General features: G+C 33.4%; 1 protein-coding gene across 1 annotated transcript in view; it reads right to left on the reverse strand.

The window, feature by feature from the left end:
- LOC126890137 (uncharacterized) overlaps positions 1–25,575 on the reverse strand; it is a 167,780-nt gene that overhangs the window by 136,097 nt on the left and 6,108 nt on the right. Inside the window, exons 2-3 of the mRNA XM_050658987.1 lie at positions 7,667–8,138; positions 2,455–2,838 (exon numbers count right to left, since the gene is read on the reverse strand). Coding sequence (XP_050514944.1) covers positions 2,455–2,838; positions 7,667–8,138 — 856 coding nt within the window. The remainder of the gene's footprint in view (positions 1–2,454; positions 2,839–7,666; positions 8,139–25,575) is intronic.

Below are 25,575 nucleotides of genomic sequence, written 5' to 3' on the forward strand. Positions count from 1 at the left end.
CACAAGATTTGTTAACATTTTCCCAAATGCGTTCTGGTCCCCCATATTAGACCAGTAAGGATCTGTTTTTAGGTGGATGTGAGAGGTGGCATTCAGATTTTGGCGGATAAAGTTAGGTGATAACTTCATTAATAATAATTGATTTATGCTCCTTCTCAAATATGCCCGGAACATTAATAAAAAAAATAAAATATTTAAAAATTTCAAAAAATTTCGTTTTTTTTTTCTACTTTTTTTGCTTATAACTTTAAAACGATTAATTTTGGAACAAAGTCGTATAGAAAAAAAACAAAGATAATTAATTTTTCCATCAGATGCGATTGGTTAAAAATGTCTTAATTTATCACCCTTGCTGCAAAATAGCAATAAATATAAAATAAGGGGGCAAAACAAGCCTGTCTTTATTCAATGATTTTCCATCACTTAGGTTACACTTGGAACCTTCCTAATTCGCTTAGAAAATTTTTGTAATGTGCTAAAACCGCACACCAAATTTCATTAAAATTGACGTACTAGATTTTGAATAATAATTTTGCAATCTAAATTTTTTTTTTAAATTAAAATAATTTAAAATCTTGCACAACAAAAACTAGAACATACAAAGATTTGTCAATTTTTTTACATATAAAGAAGCACTCCATCTATCCAATGCAGTTTACAGAATTGAAATCGGATTGTTTAAGCAGCCTCAGCAATGATTTAAAATTATAAACAATTTTTGGCTTATAAACAAATTAGTCCTGTGGCCAGGAGGGCGTACTACGGGCTCCTTTATTTAGATCGACTTACCCAAGATTTTTATGTATTTTTGACCCGTAGAACACGATTTTTTTGGGTAACAGTTGATCCGGATATCGATAAGATTGTTATAAACAAAGAACTTGAGGAATTACATAACATCGATTTTTCGCAAAATAAAACATTTTTTTGTATTTCTTGGGTAATTCTAAGCAAAAAATGTTCTTACAAGTTTTTTGGTATCGATTCATAGTTTTCGAGATAAACGCAGTGGAACTTTCAAAAATTCGAAAAATCGCAATTTTTGAACGCGAATAATTTTTGATTAAAAAATAAAATAGCAATTCTGCTGACAGCATTTGAAAGTTTAAGTCAAATTATACCGGTTTTAATTATTTGCATTGCTAAAAATTAATTTTTTATTATTAAACAAAACTATTTGCTTATAAGCCAAAAAATTGTTTATAAGTTTAAAACATTGCTGAGGCCCCCTAAATAATCCGATTTTAATTCTGTAAAGTTTATTAGATAGGTAGAGCACCTCTTTATATGTAAAAAAATTAGACAACTTCTAAATAGTCTACTTTTTCTTCAGAAAAATTTTTAAAAAATTTGAACTTTTTTAAAAACATTTAGATTGCAAATTTATTATGCAAAATCTGTTAGGTCGATTTTAATGAAATTTGGTGCACGGTTTAAGTATGTTGCAAATAATTTCCTAAGTGAATTACTAAGGTTCTAGGTGCCACCAAAGTGGTTAAAAAGATTGAACAACCACAGGCGTATTTTGCCCCCTTATTTTGTATTTATTGCTATATTGCAGAAAAGGTAATACGTTAAAACATTTTTGATCAGTCGTATATCATACAAAATTCAATTATCTTTATTTTATTTCTATACGACTTTGTTCCAAAACGAATCGTTTTAAAGTTATAAGCAAAGAAAGCAGAAAAAAATCGACGTTTTTAGAAATTTTTAAATATTTTAATTTTTTTATTAATGTTCCGGGCATATTTGAGAAGGAGCATAAGTCAATTATTATTACTGAAGGTGTCACCTACCTTTATCTGCAAAAATCCGAATGCCACCTTTCACATCCAAAAATAGACGTTTTTTCACAGATCCTTACTGGTATATATTATGCATGTGGATAATATTGACCATTCAGATGCTTTTCACGTGGCTACTTATGTAGCCTTCTTCTTAATGTACCCTATCAAATCCCCTTGACGTTGGCGATTAACATGGCGAAATCGAGCTATTCTAAATAGTTGCTCTGCTTTCTTTATACCTGTCCACTCCCTGATATTCTTCAACCAAGAAACTTATGTAGCCACAAAGCGATAAAGAAATAAATAGTATAGGACGCAACGCGTATATAACAGAGGTATAGCACTTCTTTTTTTTACGTGGAAAAAACATTGAACTCGCGACCGTCATCGCTACGGGGAGATATTAGTAATTTATATACTATAGGTTGAATAACGTATAAGTCCGACCGAAGTTATAATGGTTGGAGGAGAGATAGAATGTGTACCCGAAGGCGCTTGCGAAACAAGGGCCTGATGTACACTTTCAATCAGTAGTAACACATTGTACTTAGGGAGCACATGATTGAAGAAGTTTTCTCTTATGTCGGCACTCACCCGAATGCCAGTTTTTTTCAGAATATATGATTAGATAAATTTAACAAAGAACAATGATTTCAAAACTTACCCTCATCAATAACTCCTTTACGTTCCATGTCTCGTAGAATATCTATGAAATCATTTTTCCTAATTTTAGATTTTTCCCGCGCCTCATAGGATTTACTAAAGACGTCAATGAAATGATCTGTGATCCATTGCTCGAAGAAACTAATTTTAAAGAACTTAACAATTCCGGGTGTAGAAAAATACGCAGTTTGCTTTAATGCGTTTTTTATACTAAAATCAAACATAGCCCGTCCCAAAACTCTGAACAGTGCATCATCGTTATCGAAGCAATGAGGATTAATGCCCAAAAAACATTTTCCTATCACATCTGTGCTATATTTGGCCATAACTTCTTTTGCTTCTAAAACTGTTTGATTGTCACTTAAATATTTTTGAAGAGACTGGCCTGAAAAATAATAATTAGATCATTATTAACTTCAACAGCTTTCGATATGTGGTTGTACAAACAGAATAAAAACAAAATAAAATCAATGTCAAGAGTTTACCGGAAAGTACAGAAATCTGTAAAGAAAATTGTAGATACCACTCAGATAGAAGTTAATTCAAAAGAATAACCAAGGCAGATTTAAACTTCAGACTGAAGGTCGACCAAACATATGAAAATTTATAAATATAGGGAAATATACATAGACGCTACAAACAAAAAATTGTCTAACTTAACAAATTAAAAGATAGATTCTAACCTAAATCCCTATTGAAGAAAAATACAATTTAAGATAAACGTGAGGAAATGCAGGGAAGAATAGTCCAGAGCAGTTTGCTCCAGAAACTATCAAGAAACTAGAGAAATCTTTAGTTTTATAATATTATTGCAAAACTATTAAGATCAAGAAGAACATATCTATCTATGTTTAATGCATTATGCGAAATCTTTCGACAAATTAAAATACGAAAAATTGATAGTTAGACAAAAATATCTGGATACAAAGGACACTCTCTTCACGATCCATCTAGTTATGAATCTTCCTCGTGATCTTCGGCCTTTCACCTTTCCTGGTATAATGAGTCTTTCCATGTTTTTTGTGTTTGCTCTCATAAAGTGTCCAAATTATTTTAATTGTTGGAGATTGACTTTACTTTAGAGTCGTTGGCTAACTTTTAAATCTCTTAAAATTGAATTATTTGTCCTACAGTCGGTCCAAGGAATTCGTAGCATTCGTGTACAATAGAACATTTCAGTGGCGCCTATCTTTCTTCTTTCCGATTGTAGCAGGGTCCAATATTTACATCCATAGATCAGTATTGGGAATATTAAGCAGTTATTCAACCGTTTCTTTCTAAAGGTGCGAAGGTCGCTAGTATTTTCTAATCACTGACACTTTCGCTACACCCTGTGTTTGGAATTCGTTAGAACCAGGTTTGTGTTTCAGGGACTATCGAATCTTTTCATTGATAGTGATTCTCACGAACGTCGAAATTATAATCTGTTTTTACGCAGAATGTGAGGTAGACATCGTAAGTGCCTCAAATTGTTTATCTTCGGCGAGTTATCAAAAGAATTTAATGTTTTTTTGAGACTGAATTCTGTCCACTAGAGCCGAATGTTTACATAAATAAATTCCATAGTAGCGATAAGGTTTTTCAAGTGTTTTTGAGTCGACAATCGTTGATAGAGCTGACTTAACATTTTTGATGGGAAAAGTTCAACCCAAGGTGACGCTAAACCCATGAGTTGGTGGATCTTTGATTGGCTGAGCAACATGCATGGCGTCGAATTGGAGGTTTGACGGAGAATGACTTTGTTTTTCTATGGGTCAAGATTTTAATTAATTGAGTGTTTTAATTCTGTAATTGGTCGTTGAATTGTTGATGGGAAGGATCGATTGATTTCTGGAAGGGGCGTTTGGTTTAGGAATCTTGTCTTGAATTGGGAAGAGGAGAGTAAGTTACGTTGGAGCTGTCAGGAAGTCAAGTCTAGTTTGAGCCGTCAGGAGGTTCCACTTTAGTTGGAGTATAGTGAAGTTCAAAATGTAGTTACACGTTTCTTCGCCCGGCTAATAACTTAACTCAGTCCGGCATACATGGTGGACGGAGGACGTGGACTCCGACATTTTCGCTACTGTTAGGCGGATGTCGATATTGTTGTTATACCACTTTTGGTATAATTTTTTCTTACATTCACTCAGATCCAGGAATTATGCAGAAGAAGTAGAATCTTCTGGTGTTACTAGTTTCAATATATTTATATACTTACCTTATTTATATACTTACCAATACGATTTTCTATAACTTCATTTATTATAATTTTATTTGTGCGGTCGATATTTTCCGAGTTATGAGGGGAAAATAGTGACAGTTGGAGCATAATTATTGAATTATTGAATTATCTCGTTTATTATTAGCTTTACAACAAATATGTACCTGTACAAAAATGAAGAGAATTAAATTCTACAAAATTTTGGTCTTTTTCATTTTTTTGCTAAAATTGATATTTAAGGTAGTACGTATGCGGAAATGACGCGAGTGTAAGACCGGATTGATTTTATAGCAATTGTTTTTGTTCAATATCTACGCCATTTTCAACTAAAATTGTTCAAAATATAATTTCCTACAATTTCTTTTCAACAATTTTTTTCATGCGGTTGATATTTTCCGAGTTACATGGGAAAATAGTAAAAAGTGGTGGGGGGAGCATAATTATTGAATTGGATTTTGTATCCGAGCTGCCCCAAATTTTATAATTACATCCTTTAGGAGGGATCAATAGTAGTGTAAATTTAAAATCTTGACTGAATTCCGCGGTTGCATTAGCCGCCATATTGATTTTAAATGAGAACTGTTGTTGCTTAATATCTCCGCCATTTTCAACTTTTCGACATAAATGGTGGGAAAGAAAATTGTTGGAAATGCAATTTCCTACAACTTCTATGGCACAATTTTTTTATACGATCAATATTCTCCGAGTTAAGGGGGAAAATAATGGAAGCGGAGGGGAAGCATAATTGTTGAATTGTCTCATTTATTATTAACCTAACGACATAATAATTGTACACAAACAAAAATAAAGAGAATTATACTTTATACAATTTTTGAAACTTCCAATAAAACATCAACCAAACTAAGTATATAAAAGACATAAAAAGACATTATATACATTAAGTTCACTTAATTTTATTAACTAGCGTGTTTTATTGGTTGAATTTGTTTGTCGATATTTTAAGTTTTATGTCAGCTGATATATCGTGATGTTCCAACAATTTTTTTTTTAATTTTGGACCCTGTTGGGGGAATTTAACCATCCCCCCCCTTGTATACCCGCCACTGGTTCTCTCGAAAATTGTAGTAAATCGTAATTGCAACAATTTCAGTTCTTATACTTTTTGTCGAAAAGTTGAAAATGGCGGAGATATTGAACAAAAACAATTGCTACAAAATCAATCAGGTCTTACGCTCGCACTTTTGCCACATAAGTACTACCTTAAATATTGATTTTATCAAAAAAATTAAACAGATCAAAATTGTACAAAATTTAATTCTCTTCATTTTTGTATAGGTAAATATTTGTTGTAAAACTAATAATAAACGAAATAATTCAATAATTCAATAATTATGCTACAACTGTCACTATTTTCCCCTCATAACTCGGAAAATATCGACCGCACGAAAAAAATTATAATAAATGAAATTATAGAAAATTGCATTTTCAACAATTTCAGCTTCTACACTTTTTGTCAAAAAATTGAAAATGGCGGAGATATTGAGCAAAACGGTTCTCGCTTAAAAACAAGATGGCGGCTAACGCAACAGTGGAATTCAGTCGAGATTTTAAATTTATACTAATATTGACCCTCCCTAAAGATTAGAAAAATAAAATTTGGGGCAGCTCCTAATGCAAGGTCAAATGCTATCTCGACTTGGCTATAGGTTAAGTATTAGATTCATATACATTGACTGCCGAATCAACAATACACTTAATCTAGATCAAGACACAAAAAAGAATATAAATGAACAGAAGGGCTTTCCCAAAAATGCGACCGTTTTGTTTAACTGATTTTAAACTTACACTGAGATGGTTAACTACACCATGAGGTGTTATGTTAAAAGTCTCCTACGATATAACGTAGAAACATGAAATTTGAAAATCAGTAGGTACAATAGAAAATCTGGAAACTTTGAAAGATAGATATTTCGCCGTATACTGATCATTACTTGGACAGAACATGCCAGAACCGAAGAAATTCTAAGGCAAATTAATATAGATCGAGAAAAACTTGGTAAAAAACGTAAACATAAACACGATATATTTAATTTGTTACAAATGATAATGGAAGGCAAGATTGAGGGCAGGCAAGATAGATGATAAATGACCTGGCTAAGCAACACCAAAGAGTGGACTGCGTTAGACTTCCAATCGCCAATAAAAAAGCTTAAGATATAAAATAATTTGCAGAATCCCTTGCAAATTTTTGTTAGTGGAATAAGATCTATTTTAATATAAAAAAGACAAAAATTCCATTCTTTATGTCACTGGATAATCGCTTTATAAATGGATATACCTTTTTGATGTTGTTCTGAAGCTATTTCCTTGTGGCATTTTTATAGTCAACTATTTTTAATGGGAGTAAGCTACAATTTTACCAAAAAAATTATTTTATTAACGAAAATACTACTAAAATAATAATTAACTAACGTTAATAAAATAATTCTTTGGGTAAAATTGTGGCTTATTCCCATTAAAAATAGTTAAATATACTTTTGTCTCAATTTTCGGAATAATTCAATTCAATACTCGATTTCGCATAGAGTGTAATAGAATCAAGTTAAAAAATAATAGTAATCATTTAGGATATAGTTATTAGGCCAGTTATGACTTACACAGCCGAAACAAGACAAGACACAAGCAGAACACAAATACGTCTGAAGACCAACGAAATGAAGATCTTGAGAAGGATTGGTGGAAAAGGACGGGGTAAGAAGTGAGGAAATCAGACGCATATGTGGGGTAGACAATATGAATACCTGCGTAAAGAACAAAAAAAGAAGATTGGAATGCATATAAGCAGGATATCTGGATCAAGGATAGTAAGAATAGCCAGGGACAAATCACCGTTAGGCATAAGAAGTATAGGACGCCCAAGGTAAAGGGGGAACGACAATTTAGGGGCAACAGAAAAGGCGCTGTTGAAGAAAAACAGTCAGTACTGCCTATGTAAAAGAAGAAGAAGCTGCCTATATAAATGAAGAAGCGGAAAATTTTTTTTAATTATACTTACCAACTTCATGTATAATGGGAAGCATTCCTTTCAGTTTTCCTGAGGTGAAAGCTGGAGAAAGCTGAGACCTATGTTTCTTCCATTTAGGATTATGCATCATAAATAAGAAGTTCGACTCTACTTCATTGTATTCTGGACTTGCGAATGTTCTGTCACAGAAATTGTTAAAATCTTTTATCATAATATTTTTTATTATTTCTGGAGATTTAATCACTAATTTCGGTTCGTCGAAAACAAAAATTCCAAAGTAGGGTTGTTTAGCTGCTTTGTTATATTCGTCTCGTAACCATTCTCCAATGGTTGTTTTCATGGTTACTACATCTTTAAAATTACCAAAAAATGGCGCTGGCTTTTGGTAAAAGACATTACGTTTCTTCCAATAGCTAAAATGTCTGGTGAAATATACGTACAACAGTGTTGAAAATGTTAGAGAGAAAGCAAAAACGTCTACTATCCATGATGATAAGAGCATCTAAAAAATAATATGAATCAATAAAATTATTTTGAAACTAGAGTTTATAATTATAATTCAAATCAACAAAGACTGTTTGGGAAAGTATGCAGTACTTAATTGTGTAATACTAAATATTAGGGTGGTGCGAAAAAAGTCAAGTTGATAATCCGGTATCGCTCTAGTGCGGAAAAGTTGCGATTGGTAATTATTACAAGAAAAACAAAACAAAAATTATTCAAATCGGAATTTATCTTCCGATCCTGCAATGAGTCTAAAGATTATGAAAAAATGAAATTTTACCTTTTTTTCGGAAATTTTTATTTATTCTCCATGTACATTTTATTTATCGCTATAGTAAAATTTATTTAGAGTTTGCATGGTTGAGTAATAAAAACAATAGTTTTACGAACTTAACGAATATCTTCCGATCCCGCAAGGTCAATCAGAATCTATAAAAATTTGAAATTGTTGATGATTTTGATAAATTAAAAAACATTTAGTTATCTCATTTTTCTGTTACATTGTGAAGCTCTTCGCTTGTTTATATATTGTACAATAATATTTAAACGACCCAGAACTCACAACAAGAAGGTGGTTGCAGTTTTTACTCCACCCACACCCTTCTTTCCATACAACCAGTGAGTGTGTGGTTTTTACATTATTTACGTAGTACATTTATTTTTCGTTTGTTTGTATCCAGCTTTTAAACGTCAACTTTGAATTTTGATTTGGTGGTAAAATCTGGCAGCATGGACTTTGATTAAAGTGCTGCCTTGATGAATCCATCTCTTGATTGGGTCCCACATACATTACACGATACTTCCGTGACCAACTCTACGTACCGCTAGACAGCTTGCGTATGACAGGGATGGTTTTGTACATTCCAGTCTGGCGTGTTGCCAGATATAATGTAGGAACTTATATCTTCATTTGAAACGCTTTGAAGAACTGGTGGAGAAGATAGTTTTGCAACATTCCAATCTAATATTTCAGTGTAGTCCTGTGCTTCAAAATTTAAAGTAGGAGGGATGAAATTTCTAATACGTTTGCCCTTGGCTTTAGTCTATCCGGCTTTTAACACTCTCCTTAGCCCTAGCTCTCTAATGTGTTTTCTTTCTCCCTACTACTTGAAATTTGAAAAGCACGGGACTAAACTGAAATAATAGACTAGAATGTAATGTTGCAAAACTATTTTCTCTACCACTTCTTCGAAGTGTCAAATGAAGATATAAGTTCTTGCATTACATCGGGCGACATACCAGACCAGAATGTACAAAACTATCCCTGACATACGCAAGCTGATGAGAGGTGCCTAAAGTTGGTCACGGAAGCATCGTCTAATGCAGGGGAGGCCAACCCGTCGATCGCGACCCGTAGGTCAGTCGATCGATGGCAAGAAAAAATTATCTACCTACCTATCTATTCCCATCCTAAATATTACAAAAATTCCTAGTCAGTAGATCCCAGAGAATTAAAAAAGCAGACAGTAGATCTTGAGTCCGATTAAGTTGGTCACCCCTTGGTCTAATATATGTGGGCTCCAATCAAGAGATGGATTCATAAGGGCAACACTTAAATCAAGGTCCATGCTGCCAGATTCTACCACCAAATCACAATACAAAGTTGACGTTTAAAAGCTGGATAAAAGCATGAAAAAGAAATTTACTATGTAAATAATGTAAAAATCACACTCATTGGTTGGTTGGAGAGAAGGGTGTGTGTGGAGCTAGAAGTGCAACCACCTCCTCGTTGTGAGTTCTGGGTTGTTTAGGTATTGTCATATAATATATAAACAAGCGAAAAACCTCACAATGTAGGAGAAAAATGAGATAACTAAATGGTTTTTAAGTTATCAAAATCATCGAAAATTTCAAATATTTATAGATTTTAATTGACCTTGCGGGATCGGAAGATATTCGTTAGATGCGTAAAACTGTTGTTTTTTTTACTTAACCATGCAAACTGTAAATAAATTTTACTATACCGATAAATAAAAAGTACATGGAGGATCAATAAAATTTTCCGAAAAAAGGTAAAATTTCATTTTTTTCATAATCTTTAGGCCCGTTGCGCGATCGGAAGATAAAGTCCGATTTTAACAATTTTTGTTTTGTTTATCTTGTAATTACCAATCGCAACTTTTCCGCACTATAGCGGTACGGGATGATCAACTTGACTTTTTTCGCACCACCCTACTAAATAGGTATATCCCCGGAGCGAACCATGGCCGGTGAGAGAAACCCTCTTTGCTAAAGTTTAGGTGGATGTACTCGGTGTACGACCGACGACAGCGTTTGTCACCGGTAATGATTCGTTCCGGAAACTGTATCTATTGTATGACCTAGGTTATCTTAATGTTATATTCAACAGGTTATATGTTTTTACGTGATATATCTTTTTACCGATTTGAAGAAAGCGTTTTAGGCCAGGGTAATAAGACAAAAATATACCCTGTTCGTGACACTTTAACAGCCAGGGTACTGAAGAGTTTTTTCGGCAGGTAATACCTATAAGAACAAATTTTAACTATTTCCTGCGTAGGATATGGCGGCAATTTTTATTTATAAACAATTTAGTGTCAAAAAACGGCCTTTATTCTTTTTTTTCAAATTAATGGAAAACTGTAAGACCTATGGTTTTCTTGGTACATACATCTTCGAGAGAATGGAAAAAGCTTTAAAATGGCGTATTACAAAGTTTAATGCACTCAATTATTGTTAATATAATTGGGAAAAATTCGAAATTTCAAAAAAAATAATTTTGCAATAACTATTGTAAAAATAAGTATAGAGCTTTGAAATTTTTGTCAAATCGGGGTTCTTTGGTGCTTAATATGTGACAAAAATTTCAAAGCGATTCGTTTTATTGTTTAAATTTTATTCAAATTTTTTATCCCAGAAAGCTTTTTTTGCAGTAACATAAGTCAGAAAAAAATAATGTTAGAACCATTATACAGGTGTCAAATGAAAGAGCATCAACTAAACTTTCAAATTGGTTTGAAAAAAGTGAATAAAACTGCACTTATTAGGAATAAATAATTACTCAAAAGTATCCTCAATTTTTCTTTTTTTGAATCCTTTAAACTTTTTGAATAAGTTTTTTCAAAAAAATCTATTTTTTGCCGTGTTTTAGGTGCATAACTACCAAGTAATGTTATTTATATGTTATTTAAATTTATATTATAATAAAACGTTTATAATGAAAAATTGAACATACTTTTGCGTAATTATTTATTATTAATAAATACATTTTTTATTCACTTTTTTCAAACCAATTTGAAAGTTTTGCTCATGATCTTCCATTTGACACCTATAGAATGGTTCTAACATTATTTTTTTCTGACCTATGTTAGTGCAAAGAAAGCTCTCTGGGATAAACAATTTGAATAAAATTTAAACAATTGAATGAATCGCTTTGAACTTTTTGTCACATATTAAGCACCAAAGAACCCTCATTTGACAAAAATTTCGAAGCTCTATACTTATTTTTAGAATAGTTATTGCAGAATTAATTTTTTTGAAATTTCGACTTTTTTCGCAATTATATTAACAATATTTGAGTGTATTAAACTTTGTCATAAGCCATTTTAAACCTTTTCCCATTCTCTCGAAGATGTTTGTACTAAGAAGCCATAATTCTTACTGGTTTCCATTAATTTGCAAAAAAATGAAAAAATTACGTTTTTTGACACTAATTGTTTATAAATAAAAATGGCCGCCAGATCCTACGCAGGAAATAGTTACAATTTGTTCTTATAGGTATTACTTGTTGAAAAAACGCTTCAGTAACCTGGCTGTTGAAGTGTCACAGGAAAAACCTTATTACCCTGGACTATTTGTATAGAGTGAGAATTCGGGACGCGACACATTCATTATATGAAAAGGAAATATTACTGGATTTAATAAAAACCATTGAGAATATAATATATGTTACCGACCAAACCCGATTTCAGAACAAATGAGTTTGGCCTGGGCCAAACTAGTTTGTCCTAAGCGCGTTAGGATAAACTAGTACGGCCTGGGCCAAACTAGTTTGTCCTATCGCGCTTAGGCCAAAATAGTTTGTCCTAGGCCAAACTAGTTTATCCTGATATAAATACATATACTTCAGGCCAAACTAGTTTATCCTTATATAATAAAGACTCACACTTCAGGATAAACTAGTACGGCCTTGTCTACACCAATTTAGCCGAGTCGAAAGTAATATAGCGAACATTTAAGGACTTTTACATGCGGGGAATTCCCAAATCACGTCCCAACAGGATGGCAAAAAAAATTATACATCGATATATTGTATCATATGATACATCGAACGAAGATATTGATACATGCTATAAATCAATATATTCTTGTATAATTAAATAATATTAAAAATAATAAATAAAAGGATGAGGTTTTCTCCAAAAATTAAAAGAAAAGATACACTTACGAATAAAATCGAGTACGAATTAATATTGCTTTCACCAATTTTGAAAAATGTGAAAACATTGAGTTATCCACGTCCGTCTCTCCGTCCATTCGTCCATCTGTCTGTCTGCCTGTGAACTCAACTTCTCCGTCATTATACCAGGTAGCATGACAAGTGAGGTGTCAAATGAAAGCTTATAATCCAAGGACGGTACTAAAGGTGAGAAATTTGACCTAGGCTGTCTGTCCGCCTGTCCGTCCGACCGCGAATATAACTCAATTTTATTGTTTGTTATTTGTTACGAATAATTATAATTTTAATAAAAATGATTTCTTTTCCAAGAACAAAGTATTTTATTCAATTTATTATTTATATTGAGCCGTAAAAGTTTGCTGAATTACATTCTTTTTCTTGGCTTTTTCCCATTATGAGTTTGCCGTTTTCTTCTTCCATAGTACTCTATTCTCAGTCCTCTATCCTCAGTCTCACATACTCAGTCCAGTAATCTTTTCGGCCGCCTGTGCTCCGGCATTCTTGGTGATTTTTAAACACCTTCTGATAAACTCCAATTCAACTGTTCGTATTTTATTTCGTGTTATTGTTGTCACTGGCCATTCTTCCGCTCTTGTAGGGTAGTATTCAGCACTATGGCCTGAAAAATCCTTTTTTGTTTTCTTTAGTTATAGTGTTCTTCCATCTCACTCCATTGAGTGCTTTCGTGGCTTGTTTTTTCCGTACTATTTTCATTTCTATATCTTTCATACAAGTGCCATCTCGGTTTATCATTTACCCTAAATACTTAAAAGGCTTACAATTATTCTTAATAGTGTCTTCTAAACTTACGTTTAAATCAGCAACCAGTCTGTAATCAATTACTTTCGACTAGATTAAATTGGTTTAGAATAGGCTAAACTAGTTTATCCTGACATAAAAACATACACTTCAGGATAAACTAGTTTGGCCTAGGTCAAACTAGTTTGGCCTGAAGTATATGTCTTTATATCAGGATAAACTAGTTTGGCCTAGGACAAACTAGTTTGGCCTAGGCCAAAATAGTTTGTCCTGAAATCGGGTTTGGCCGGTAACATATATAAGGATAACATAGCTATGGTAGGATGTAATAGGTCTGGATCCCGCGTATGAAAAAAAAGTTGATTAATAGCAAGTTGAAAATTTGTTAATAGCTTAAGGGTGTCTAGTCGGATAAACTTTGATATATGGGAACACTGTAACAGGGGCAATTTTAATTGTGGAACAGGTTAAAAATTTGGAACGGTCAGAACACGAAAATGGCACATTTATTTTGTCCGACAGAACAGACATAAACTCTCCGAACAGAGATTAAACTCTCATGCAAAAATCAGACTGCTATTTATCACCTGTCTTAATTCCTGTCATTTGACATATTCTACATGTTCCACTCATTAAAACGCCAATTTGGTGATAAATAGTAGTCTGATTTTTGCATGAGAGTTTAATCTCTGTTTGGAGAGTTTAAGTCTGTTGTGTCGGACAAAATACATGTGCCGTTTTCGTGGTCTGACCGTTCCAAATTTTTAACCTGTTCCACAGTTAAAACTTCCCCTGTTCCAGTGTTCCCATATATCAATGTTTGTCCGACTAGACACCCTTAAGCTAACAACAAATTTTCAGCTGGCTATTTTACAACTTTTTTTTCATACGCGGGATCCAGACCTATAAGGGAAAACTATCGCAATCTATCAAGTATGAAACTGGCATTAGACAAGGAGATTCGATGAGCCCATTAATATTTAATCTGATAATGGATGAAATCATAAAGAAAGTTAAAAAAAAGAAGAGGATATAGAATGGGAGAAAAGGAAATAAAGATAATCTGCTATGCCGACAACGCCATAATCACAGTCGAAAATGAAGATGACCTACAAACATTGATTAAAGAATTCGAAGACACGGCGCTCATATACAATATGGTGATCTCAACAGAGAAATCGATAGTAATATCAGCGGAACCAAGACGATGTAAATGGTCGTAAATAACAAAATAATAGAGCAAGTGATGGAAACAGAATACTTTGGAATAAAACTGTTAAGCTACGGAAAAGTGACAGAAGATATAAAAAACAAGTGAACATGGCGAACAGAGCAGCATGATGTCTCAACAACACATTTTGGAGGAATAAATACCTCACAATGGAAACGAAAACCAGGATATATAAATCAACAATAAGACCGATAATGACGTACACAGCGGAAATAAGAGCAGATACGACGAAAACACAAAGACTACTGGAAACAGCAGAAATGAAAGTTTTACGAAAAATAACAAACCAACTCTAAGAGACAGAGTAGAAGTGAGAAAATACGAGCGAGATGTGGTATAGAAGAAATAAACATGTGGAACAAAAGAAGAAAAATAAAGTGGAATCAACACATAGAAAGAATAACAGAAAAGAGGATAGTACGAATAGCAAGAGACAAATCACCAAATCGAAGAAGATCATTGGGACGACCGAGGAAAAAATGGTTAGACAAATGGTCAACTGAGGCTAAAAACCGAAGTAAAACAGGCATTGAGACTATGTATTGAGACTAAGTACGAAGAAGAAGAAGAAAATAATAATAAAATTTTTACGTAACGATTTACATAGACATTTTACATAAGGATCGAGTTAAATTCCATATACAGTAAAACTTCTGTCAACGCACACCTCTCCACAAAGGAAACCTCTGCTAAACGGACAGCTTTTAGGTCACCGAACATTTCACATGTGGATAAATAGGAAGTCGCCTTCGAACAACGGACCCTCTTCACAACGGCTCCGGACAAAATTTGCCTTCAGTTTTTCTAAGAAGTTATTGTTATTTTACCTGCCAATAACAGAAAGCAAGGTAAAGGCAATTAAAATATTAAGATTGGGGCTCCGGAAATTCAAATATTTAAATAACCTATTGCAGCCATAAAACTAATTATATAAGTAAGTACTTCTGGTCATAAAGCTAGGTACTTTAGGTACATAGAGTTTGACTTGTAAAAACACATTCTAGAATTTATTCATTTTTTGTACGCAATGTGCGTGAAACTACATAAAAACACGTATCATATTCCAATCGGCAGAGGAGTCCGACAGAGCGATACCTTATCGCCTAAACTTTTTACATCAGTACTAGAATATGCTTGTAAAAAACTTAACTGGCAAGAGAGAGGCCTGAACATTGACGGTAGAACATTAACAAATTTGAAATTCGCAGACGACATAGTTTTGTTCTCTGACAACCTCAAGGAGATAATATATGTACAATGCAATATGAACTTCAGTTAATGTGTGCCAGTGCAGGTCTTAAAATAAACATCTCCAAAACAAAATGCATGGCAAACGTAGTACCTAGTGGAAATATCAATATTGAATACAACGAAGTAGAGCTAGTGGAAAGATGCATATACTTTTGACACGACATAAACGTCACAAAAGACAATCAAACATGCGAACTACGAAGAAGGATAAGCCTAGCACGGTTAGCCTATTAACGTTAACGTTAACTATTAACGTTAGGCAACTGAAAGACGCAACTATACTGGAAAGGACAAGAGAACAGGTAAACAATAATCTTAGAAACCTCGCTGCAAAAAATAGGAACACAGACAATGTAGAGGACAAGTAGATGGAGATAGAAAAGGCCCTTATGACAGCTGGTGAAGGCTCCTTAGCTCCAAGCAAAATTAAGAAAAAGGAAAGGATGACAAACGAAATTTTGGACCTCATGAAGGAAAGGCGAAGAAATAAAAACAACAAGACAAAATACAAAGAAGTGAACAGTGAGATTAAAAGAAAAATTAGAGAAGCCAAAGAGAAGTGGGTTCTGGAAAACTGCAAGGAAATAGAAGAAATGAAAGAAAGTACGATAGCTTTAACATGCATAAAAAGATCAAGGAAATAACAGGTAAAAAAGTGAAACAAGCATACATCGTAAAAGACAAAAAAGGTAAAATAATTACAGATTTAAATGAAAAACTGGCAAGATGGACAGAATACATTGAAGAACTTTTTGCAGACGAAAGACCAGGAATAGCAGTGGCAGAACCTGTAGACGACACAAAAGCGCCTGAAGTCCTAAAAAGCGAGATAGAATATGCTATAAGGAACACTAAAGGAGGTAAAGCTGCAGGACCAGATGAAATTCCTGTAGAATTGTTGAAGCTTATAGACGACGACACACTTGAAATAATGGTGAACCTCTTTAACACAATTTATAGAACAGGCATCATACCAAAGAAATGGCCTCCTCTACTTTTGTCACAATCCCGAAGACGAATAACGCCAGAGAGTGCTCAGACCACAGAACTATAGCATTGATGAGCCACACACTGAAAGTATTTTTAAAAGTAATTCACAAAAGAATATTTAATAAACTAGAAGAGGACATAAGCGCCACACAGTTTGGATTCAGAAGTGGACTGGGAACACGGGAAGCTTTGTTTGGTCTGAGTGTGTTAATGCAAAGATGTTTGGATGTAAACGAAGACATCTACGTAGGTTTTATAGATTTTGAGAAGGCCTTCGGTAAAGTCAGACACCAAAAGCTGTATGAAATCCTAAGAAGCAAAAACTTCGACAGTCGCGATATTAATATTATATCCAGGTTGTATTGGGGACAAACAGCAAAAATCAAGGTTGATAATGAAATAACCGAAAAAATTGAGATTCGTCGAGGTGTGCGTCAGAGTTGTGTGCTTTCTCCACTACTATTCAATATATATAGCGAAACAATATGTCAGGAAGCACTCCTAGAGCAAAATATTAGTATGAACATTAACGGAGAGTTAATTAACAATATACGATACGCTGATGACACGCTAATAGTATTCCTAGCAAATAGTAACCTAGCAAATTTACAGTATTTGATGGAAAACACAAACACTCATACCAATAAATATGGTCTAAAACTGAACATCAAAAAGAATAAATTCATGATTGTAACGAAGAAACTATACACCAGTGTGAATTTAACAATAAATAATCAGCCAGTTGAAAGAGTTACGTCCTACAAATATTTAGGGGTTGGCTTCACTGACACTAATGACCAGACAAGAGAAATCAAGAGACGAATAGAGATAGCGAGACAATCGTTTTTCAAAATGAAAAAGTTCCTATGCAGCCGGGACATAAATATAAACTTAAGAACAAGAATGTTGAGGTGCTATGTTTTCTCCGTTCTGCTGTACGGCATGGAAGCTTGGACGCTGAAAAAGACAAACATCAAAAACATTGAGGCATTCGAGATGTGGCTTTACAGGAGAATGTGGAAAATACCATGGACAGAAAGAGTAACAAATCAAGATGTTCTGCTGAAGATGGGGAAGGAATGCGAAGTCATAAAAACCATACAAACGAAAAAACTGGAATATCTAGGCCACATAATGAGAGGTGAAAAGTACTCTCTGCTAAGACTCATCATCCAAGGAAAAATCTCGAGAAAGAGAAATGTGGGACGTAGGAGGATCTCCTGGTTGCGAAATTTAAGAGAGTAGTATGGGTGCAGTTCAATACAGTTGTTCAGAGCTGCAGCCAACAAAGTTAAGATTGCTGTGATGGTAGCCAACCTCCGATAGGAGACGGTACTGCAAGAAGAAGAAGGGCAGCCTATGGCAAACTCAAAGACATATTTAAAAGCGATATACCAATTTTTTTAAAACGCAAAATATTTAACCAATGTGCATTGACCTATGGTGCCGAAGCTTTCACATTGACAGCTACAACTTCTAAAACGCTGCAAATAGCTCAGATGAAAATGGAAAGGTCAATGCGGAGTTATATAACTTCGTGACCGAGTTAGAAATGAAGTCATAAGACGAAGAAGAGGAGTTGCCGATGTAATTTCCCGAATTGCCACACTGAAATGGAACTGGGCCGGGCACGTCGCGCGTCGCCCGAACCAGTGATGAAAGGTGGACGAAGAGATTACTTGAGTGAAGGCCGAGATTAGACAAAAGAAGTAGAGGCAGACCCTTACCCGTTGGACTATCGATCTCAAGAAAATGTCGAGAAATTGAATGTAAAATGCTCAAAAGAGAGCACAATGGACAAAAATGAGGGAGGCCTATGTCCAGCAGGAGACACAAAGTGCTGGGTGATGATGATGATGTAGTAAAAGTGGAAATGTTCAACAAAAAATAAAAACGGAGATTAAAACTGAAGGTGCTGTCATCGATATTATAGTGTACGATTGGTTTTGTTAATTGAGAAGTAAGAACCTTGCAGTATCTGGACGAAAACGAGCAGGTGTCCGATGTTTCCGATAATGAGAGTGACGATGAACTAAAACCTACTACAACTGTAATATTCTGGGCTAATTAGCAAAATTCATGGAAAAGTTATTTAACAGCAATAAAATTGCTGGAATCGAATTATAAGATCCTATATATTAATAATATAGGTATGCAAAGTCCGCAGATAGTGTGCTATTTTTTTATAAACAAAATGGCGCCGACAAATCGTATTTTTTTCAATAATTGCTCTATAACTCCATAGATTTTAACACTACAACAAAAATACCCAAATAAAAATTCACTGCAATTAAATTCTGCATAGAGATAAGTTTCCCGATTTGCTCCGACGAAAATTTTCCTAGGAAAATGCGGGTTTTCCCAACAAAAACTATAATTTTCAAATAAAGTTTTAGGTAAGTAAATATTAATCAATAATTAAATAACTTAGTGACATCAAAGCTTTCTTGGTATAGATTGTACTTCCAGAAGCCGGTGAAAATTAAACGAATATTTTAGCAACAATTCAATTGTTAATTAACAATTTACGATCGCAATAATAACCAAAATAATCATGATACATTGATCAAACTTATAAAGATTATAAAGATGAGATGCTTATTTAATATTTTATCGACAAAATATATAAATTTTTTGTTTTTTTGCATAATTATTCAATTTTGAAAAAAAAAATAGTTATAATACGCTGGTCTAATTAGTAAAGTACAAAGAAAGGTTATTTACCAGCAATTCCATTGCTGGAATCGAATAATATAGGTATGCAAAGTCCGCAGATAGTGTGCTACTTTTTTTATTAATGGCGCCCCCAAATCGTGGTTTTTTCAATTATTGGTCTATAACTCCGAAGATTTTAACTTCACACCAAAAACACTCAAATAAAAATTTTCCCCAATTTAATTCTACATATAGGAATGTTTTTTCCGATTTGCTCCGACGAAAATTTTCCTTGGAAAATGTGGGTTTTCCCAACAAAATCTCGAATTTTCCAATAAATTTTTTGGGCAAGTAATTATTTATCAATAATTAAATAACTTGGTGAAATAAAAGCTTTATTGGTGTAGATTATAACTGCAGAAGTCGGTGAAAATTAAATGAATATTTTAGCAACAATTCAATTGTTAATTAACAATTTACAATCGCAATAAAAACCAAAATAATCATGAGACATTGATCAAACTTAGAAAGATTATAAAGATGTGATGCCTGTTTAATATTTTGTCGACAAAATTTAAATTTTTTATTTTTTTGCATAATCTTTAAATGTTTCAAAAAAAAATAGTTATCAACAAATTAACATTTCTCAGAAATTGTTTATTATATTCTAATTTTAAAAAATACTTAAAATGCGTATTTCAAAGGTCTTGAAAATGAATGCTTCAAAAAAATTTTCCAACCATTTGCAAAAAAGTTAGGAAACAGCAAAGTAAATATAGGATTTTTCCGTTGTTTATAATTTGTTTTAATTGTTTTGAAGCTTAAAAGTAAGTCTGTGGTACAGTCTAATTACTCACAAAAAATATCACATATTAGTTACAAAATAAATAGACTGTAGACTGTAGACTGTAAAATATCACAGTAGACTGACACGCTTTATAAAACTCGCGCGAGTTGCGTATGTGGACGGGTATAATACATAATACATAGCTACGGTACTGTATTAGTCAACTTTCGCGCGTGTAAATTACAAAAAAAAATATTTATAATCTTTAATTAAAATGTAACCATTAAACTATTAATCATTATTTTTTGTAAGTGATTAGCTTGTACTTTAAACTCACTTTTACGCTTTGAAAGAATTTAAAAAAATTATAAACAACGCAGTAATCGTATGTTTATTTTGCTGTTTCATAACTTTTTTGCAAATGGTTGTAAAAAAGTTTTAAAACATTCATTTTCAATATATTTGAAATACGCTTTTTAACTAATTTTTAAAATTAGAATATAATAAAAACTTTCTGATAAACGTTAATTTGTTTATAACTATTTTTTTACCATTTAAAGATTAGGCAAAAAATAAAAAATTTATATTTTGTCGACAAAATGTTAAAAAGGCATCTCATCTTTATAAGATTTCAAAGTTTGATCAGTGTATCATAATTATTTTGGTTATTATTGCGACGGTAAATTATTAATTAACAATTAAATTGTTGCTAAAATATTCGTTCAATTTTCACCAGCTTCTGGAACTATAATCCAAACCAAGAAGGCTTTTAAGTCACCAAATTATTTAATTATTGGTAGATAATTACTTATCTAAAACTTTATTTGAAAATTAAAGATTTTGTTGGGAAAACCCGGATTTTCCGAGGAAAATTTTCGTCGAAACAGGTCGGAAAAAGCATATCTCTATGCAGAATTTAATTGCGGTGAATTTTTATTTGAGTGTTTTTGTTGTAAAGTTAAAATCTTCGGAGTTATAGAGCAATAATTGAAAAAAACACGATTTTCGGGCGCCATTTTGTTTATAAAAAAAGTAGCACACTATCTGAGGACTTTGCATACCTATATTATTAACACATATAATCATAAGCTTCGATTTCAGCAATAAAATTGCTGGTAAATAACTTTTCCCAAAAATGGTCTATTCTCCGATAATCAGCCCAGACTATAAGTAATTATTTTTAAATGATGCTTACATAAAATTAAGAGGCAGAATTATTTTTTATTTATAAAGGTGATATTGTTCTGAACCTGTTTCTTTGTGGTATCCTATGCAATTTATTATTTTAATGGAAAATAAGCCACAATTGAATTTAAAAATTAAATTTGTTGACTTCCACTTTCGTTATCGAAATACAAAATATTAATAAATTAAACGAATTTTGTTTATGTTGCTTAGTAAAAAAAATCTTCTTATAATTTAATTTCATCTGACACATTTATATCAGCAATTCAGACAAAAATTATAATTTACTTTAAAATGTATCATTTATATCTGTATTGCCGATATGAATGGGTCAGATTAAATTATAATTATTAGAAGAAGTTTTTTTTCTAAGCAATATAAACAAAATATGTTTAATTTATTAATATTTTGTATTTCGATAAAGACAACAGGAAGTCGATAAAGACAAGTGGGAGTCAGAACATCAATAAATTTCATTTTTAAATTAAATTGTGGCTTATTTTCCAATAAAATAGTAGGTAAATTTCATAAAGGTTATGCAAAAGTAAGTAAAAAATATCCGATTTGTAACTCTAAATGTGGAGTAGAAATTGTGAAAAATAATATTGATCTTCATCTTTTATATTTATTAACAAATCTGGACGTTCCCGTTCTTGATTGTTTTCCTCGCCCTCTAAGTACACGAATTCGTTAATCATCTGATTTTACACATCCTACTTTCGTTTGAAAATAGCACACTTTTACAATTTCCAATGTTCAGGTTTTGGTGTTGAAGACACCAATTTACGTGATAAATCTTGTGGTACCTGGTTAACTAGGCATCCCGTAACTTCATCCTGATATATGTATAGTCCTGGGCACGGCAACTCTTCTTCTTATCATTTCAACTAAAATATTTACATCTACAGCTTCCAAAAGCTGCAGGTTTCAAATACATAGTGATTCCTTATAAGTTTGGTTGAGTGTATATTATACAATATGTATGCATATGTGCAAATACGAACATGTATAATTAAAGATCAAGACAATCGAAGCCTCTTTTTTGTTTCAATTGATTCAGCGATAACTCTACACCAGAGGTTCTCAAAGTAGGCGCCGCGGCACCCTGGGGTGCCTCAAGCATTTGCCAAGGGTGACGTGGAACATTTAAGAAAAGTCGAACAACCGGCCGCTGCGCCACTGTCCAATCGAAACATGTTGACTATATGGCCTATATATATAAGGCTATAAGGACTATGGCCTATTCGCGCCGAGATGGCGACCGAGAAACAAACAGTCAAATTCGACCGACGCGACTGCTACCTGCGTCCATTCCACAGTTTAATTCTTGCAGCTAATAAGTGAGTTTTGTAAAAATTAAAGTTAGATTTCAAAGTGGAAGTTTTAGATATAACTGCAGAAGAAAAGTGACGACGTAAATAATTATATTTATTGCAATTAAGATGTATAATATTATGTAATTTTGTTGCTATTCTGGCCATAAAATATGTTTTGCATTATTACGGTTGGAAAATACCTTTCATTGTTGGCAATGTTTTGCTTTCTTTTATTTGGGACATTATTTTCATTACAGAATAATGGAAACTTGGCTGAAATCTGGGTCTTTGAAAAGGAAATGTAGTGAAGTCACTGAATCATCTGAATCAACTGATCCAGTGACAACTAGCAGAGATGGAGAAGATACAAATGTCCACGAGATCCATTCGAGTCCAGCTCATCCAAGTTGTTCTCCCTCAATTCGTGGAAAGGAGGTTCCGTACCAAAAGAAATTCGGGAAAAAATAAGAAGGTATGATCCTAGCTATCTCACGTTATATGGCTTTATCCAAGTTGGCAACGAACAGGCACCAGAAGGCCAATGCGTTAATTGTCACAAAATTGTTGCTAATGGGTGCTTGGTTCCATCTAAATTAAAAAGACATTTGGAAAGTAATCATCCTGGTTTAGCCGATAAGGTCGAAGAAACCTTCAAACGTCGTGCTTCATCTCTTCAGGCAGGGTCATGCATGATGGAAAGAGTCTGCAAAAATGAAAACGAAAACGCCACTGAAGCATCATTTATTGTTGGTTTGCCCATTGCAAAAGCTGGAAAACCCCATACCATTGCCGAGGAACTGATTAAACCTTGCGTCAATGATGTCGTACAATGCATATTAGGTCCAGATATGACCAAAAAGATTGATAATGTGTAGATGTCAAACAGCAAGAGAATTTACACTATTTCAGATTTTGTAGAGAGACAGCTTACAAATAGATTAAAAACTTGTGAATTCTTCAGTTTACAGCTTGATGAAAGTACCGACGTTGCTGGACTTGCTGTTCTGCTTGTGTTTGTGAGGTTTCCATTCGGCATGAAAATAGAAGAAGAACACCTTATGTGTGAAGAGCTTAAAAGTTATGCCACTGGTGAAGAGATTTTCAAGGCTATCCACGAGTATATAAAAAAATGATATAGAGTGGAGTAAATGTGTGGATATTTGCAGTGCTGGAGCGGCTGCAATGGTTGGTAAAATTAGAGGGGCGTTGTCTAGAATAAAGGTAGTGGCAGAAAATGCCTGCAGCAGTCATTGTATCTTACATCGTCATTATTTGGCAACTAAAAAGATGCCGCAAGATTTAAAAGACGTATTGGATGGTTCTGTGAAAATAATTAACCATATGAAGAGCCGTCCGCTTCAAGCATGCCTTTTAAAGCTCACCGCTGAATATATGGGTATAGATCATTTCAATCTTTTGCTCCACACAAAGGTCCGGTGGCTATCGAGGGGAACAATTTTAGGGAGAATATTTGAACTAAAAGATGTCATTTGGCTGCTAAAATTGGGATACCTTTCAGACATCTTCGAAATAATAAATAAAACCACCACTTCGCTTCAATGCAAAGGAGGATCACAATTAGATAAAATCAAAGCTTTGCGTAAAATAGTTACACCTTTCAAAGCATGTGTTGAAAAGGGGAACCTCACAAATTTCTCTCGGTTACAGGAATTTGTTATAACAAATGAAATCAATCCTCAAATGAAGTTCTTTGAAATTGTTATTGCTCATTTGCAAGGTTTGGAAGAAAGTATTGTAAACTATTTTCCTGACATTGACTCTGATGACTTATACAGCTGGATGATGGACCCGTTTTCGTGCGAACCCAAAAAATAAACCTGTCGGAATGACAAATGAAGTTTTTCAAAATCTACTTGAGATCAGCGAAGATAGCAGTTTAAAACTCAAATACCGTGAAGGAAGCCAAGACGAGTTCTGGATGCAGGTATATTCAGAATATAATGTTGTTGGCAAGGTTGCAGGGAAAAAACTTATGTGTTTCACATCGACTTATCGCTGTGAGTCTTCTTTCTCCGCATATGCTTGCATTAAAAACAAATACAGAAGCAAACTTCAAGCAACAAGGGATTTGAGGGTCAAACTTACAAAGATTCCCATAATTATTAAAAGATATAATGAAAATATCATCGAAACAGTTTCATTCATCACATTTAAGGATATTTGAATATCTAATGTATGTACCTACTCTATTTTATTGATCTGAAATAAAGTTTATATTGAAATCAAATGAGCCTCAGAATTGTATTTTTTTCATTTATTGTCGTTTCCCAAATCGCTTCAAGGGCTGGTGTGCCTCGAAATATTTTTAGCCCTACAAGGGTGCCGCGACTAAAAACGTTTGAGAACCGCTGCTCTACACAACGGAAAATTTTAGGGTCAACTCCGAAGTTGAATTTGTGCCGTTGGTGGCTTTTTTTTGGGGTGGCAGTCTTCTCTGAAGTAAAAAACGCGCGTTTAAAATAAGTCCGGAAATGGATGAATTGACTAATTCTAAACAACTTTCGTTCTATAGACTTTTTTAAGTAAGTCAATACTTTTCGAGTTTTGCCATTAATAATTTGGATTTATCGACAAAAAAAAACAACGGTTTCAGGCGGTTTTTCGCAAATAACTCAAAAAGTAAATATTTTATCGAAAAAAATACTCCTAGGAGAAATGTAGCATACATAGTGTGACCAACTCCAATTTAGTCGAATTCGGTACAAGACTGAAAAAACTACCTAAAATCCGGGACTTTTCAATGAAAATCGCGCCACTTTTTTAAATATAAAACTTTAATATCATCATTTTATTGATTATTTAAAATTTTTATGTTGACAA

This window comes from Diabrotica virgifera, chromosome 8, assembly GCF_917563875.1.
Source record: "Diabrotica virgifera virgifera chromosome 8, PGI_DIABVI_V3a".
Taxonomy (NCBI): Eukaryota; Metazoa; Arthropoda; class Insecta; order Coleoptera; family Chrysomelidae; genus Diabrotica; species Diabrotica virgifera.